Genomic DNA, 2,727 nt, shown 5'->3' with positions numbered 1-2,727 from the left:
TCACAAGAAAGAGCTGTACAAGAAAGGTTAGTATATTATTATCATTATTATTATTATTATTATTATTATTGTTGTTGTTGTTGTTGTTGTTGTTGTTTTTAGATATGCAAGGAATGGACAAAGGTTATTTGTATTATCCATTCTACCAGGCACCAGCAAGGTACGGAGAGAGAGGGGAGAGGTGTGGAGGTTAAATTATTTTATTATTATTAATTGTAGTTGGGCTCCAAAAGGACAGCTGGTGGCTCACATTCATGATCACTTACAAGCAGTGAACAAGTAAATGACTTTAGAATATCATAAAACAATTTTACTGTAATAATATTTTAAAAGAAGCACAAAGCACAACAATTCATACATATACATACATGTATTACGCATTATAATGTACATGTACATGTATATGTTCTTTTTCTCTCTCAGGATAAAGGTCATTCCTGATAGTACCTATTTTGTGTCATTCTCTGATGACAGTACAACTAAGATATGGGATGTGAATAAAATGGAGGGACTACATGTAATCAATAAACCAAGACTAGTGTACAGTCAGCAAGGTAAGGGAGAGAGGGAGGGGGAGGGAGAGAGAGAGGAGAGAGAGAGGAGAGAGAGAGAGGAGAGAGAGAGAGGGAGAAATAGGAGAAAAGGAATGATCCTTTCTAATTGAAAACTTACCTTTTGTACATTCTCCTAGATATTTATTTAATGATTTTAATTATTATTATTTTAATAGGTGGTAAGATAAAGACTGGTTGCTATTGTATGGGTAATCAAAGTATAGTGGCAGCATCTTCTAATGGAACTATACATGCTTTCAAGTAATTATTATCACTATTATTATTATTATTATTATAATCACAATTGATTATAATTGATAATCACAATTACATTGTATTACTAGTATTATTACTGTCGGCTTAAGAGTGTTAATTGTCCTTCTGTATAGACTTTAAATAACATGCATTTCCTTTGTATCTGCTCTGTCTTTTGTCCTTGTTTGTACTGTAGAATTTGCTAAATTTCTTATTGTACATAATGTATTATTTGTTATTATTATTATTATTATTATTATTATTATTATTAGTATTGATCGTGAGCCTAATTCAAAACAAAAGGCTCTAAAGGCTAAAGATGTCCTCAGGTGGGAGCTGGACCCATCTCTTCATGGCAGTATGGTGGAGATGACCGAGATGACTTGTGGGGGACAGAATGTGCTAGCTTTTGTCACAACTAAAGGTCACCTCTGTGGCCTTGACCTGAGGACACCTAATCTAGCATGGGACCTTGAGAATGACCCAAGACACGGTAAAGAGTGTTTAGTTAAGAAAGCAGCAGCTTTAGTATAGTATATATTATTATTATTGTTATTATAGTTTGTGGTTTTTTTCCTAGAATTGGTTTCAAAAATTCTATTACATTTTTAATGCATTATTGATACTTTTAAGCTTTTATTGCATCATGACAGGGACTTATATAGGACTCTTATTGTTAGTGTTACACTGTGTATTATAGACTTTATTCTATGTAGAAAGTTGGAGCAATTCCAGTTATGCTTGCATGTACATGTACATGCAATTTTTAGAATGCAATGAATTCTCTCTCTTCTCTAATTTGTAACTATTATTCACAATTAATTGTATGCTCTGTTTTTACTTTTTAGGGCTAATGCTGTCTATGGCATTGGATCCATTCCAGAACTGGATTGCACTTGGTACCAGTCTCGGATATCATATAGTATGGGACATGAGGTTCCAGCTGCCGATATGTAACTGGAAACATGAAGGACATGGACGACGTAAGAATAATAATAAATACTGATGAATACTACGAAGTACTATTAATAACTATTTCAATAACTATTTATAACTAAATATACTAATAAATTCAGATATTAACTATTAAAAAGCTATTGACATATTGTCTCTCTCTTTTTCTCTCCCTCTCCACTCAGCTTATGTTCATCGTATACAGCAGCTCAGTTCTCATCCCAATCAGCTTCAGACTGTACTATCAGCTGCCAGTGGTAACAATGAGATATCAGTCTGGGATATGGAGACATCAACTAGAAGACAGATGCTCTGGGCTAGCCCTACACAGCCATTTGGTCCCATGACTGAAAATGTAAGTACAGTCAAACCTGTCTATTATGGACACCTTGAGACCCAATAATACCCTCCTGATTATGAACCTGTCCTTATTTCAGAGGTTCATTAATACACATTACTATTGTATTGGGACTGATACTACCTGTCCTCATTATAGAGGTGTCCTTATTTTAGAGTGTCCACAATAGCAGGTTATACTGTATTGCTTGTTTAATAATAGTGTTATTATTAAAAGTTTTGTAAGATGACATCTTTATCTCTCCTTTCTTTCTCCCCCCCCCCTCTCTCTCTCTCTCTCTCTCTCTTCCTTTTTTCTTTCTTTCTTCTTCTCCAGCCTCAGCAGCACAACAGTGTTCGAGCACTGCATACTTGTGTTGTTGGTAATGACCCAGTCCTCCTCACTGGTGGCACTGACAGGTTCATCAGGTTATGGCATCTCAATAATCCTTCGGAGTCCAGCTGTATAGTGAAGGCTGGGGTTGGATCTGAGAAAATTGACATATCTTATAGGTACATCATGAACTGTAAATACATGCACATGTATGCAAGTAGAGCTGATTTTAATTGAGAATGATTTTTCATGAAACTTGACAAAAGTCCATGTACCATTAGCACAAAAATTGGA

General features: G+C 34.9%; 1 protein-coding gene across 1 annotated transcript; it reads left to right on the top strand.

Annotated features, from left to right (window-relative positions):
- Positions 1-6: 6 nt before the first annotated feature.
- Positions 7-2,650, top strand: LOC109591212 (phosphoinositide 3-kinase regulatory subunit 4-like; the record flags this gene model as incomplete). Its single annotated transcript, XM_020006987.1, has 9 exons — positions 7-26; positions 103-160; positions 220-279; positions 424-554; positions 731-815; positions 1,082-1,302; positions 1,658-1,792; positions 1,949-2,118; positions 2,437-2,650. Coding segments are annotated over exons 2-9 (1,072 nt in total), but the record flags the coding sequence as incomplete, so codon positions are not given.
- Between the last annotated feature and the right edge of the window lie 77 nt (positions 2,651-2,727).

This window comes from Amphimedon queenslandica, unplaced genomic scaffold (genome assembly GCF_000090795.2).
Source record: "Amphimedon queenslandica unplaced genomic scaffold, v1.1 AMPQUscaffold_8692_Cont19367, whole genome shotgun sequence".
In the NCBI taxonomy this organism is placed as follows: Eukaryota; Metazoa; Porifera; class Demospongiae; order Haplosclerida; family Niphatidae; genus Amphimedon; species Amphimedon queenslandica.
Note: the sequence above shows the minus strand (reverse complement) of the source record. Positions and strands in the feature narration are given on the sequence as shown.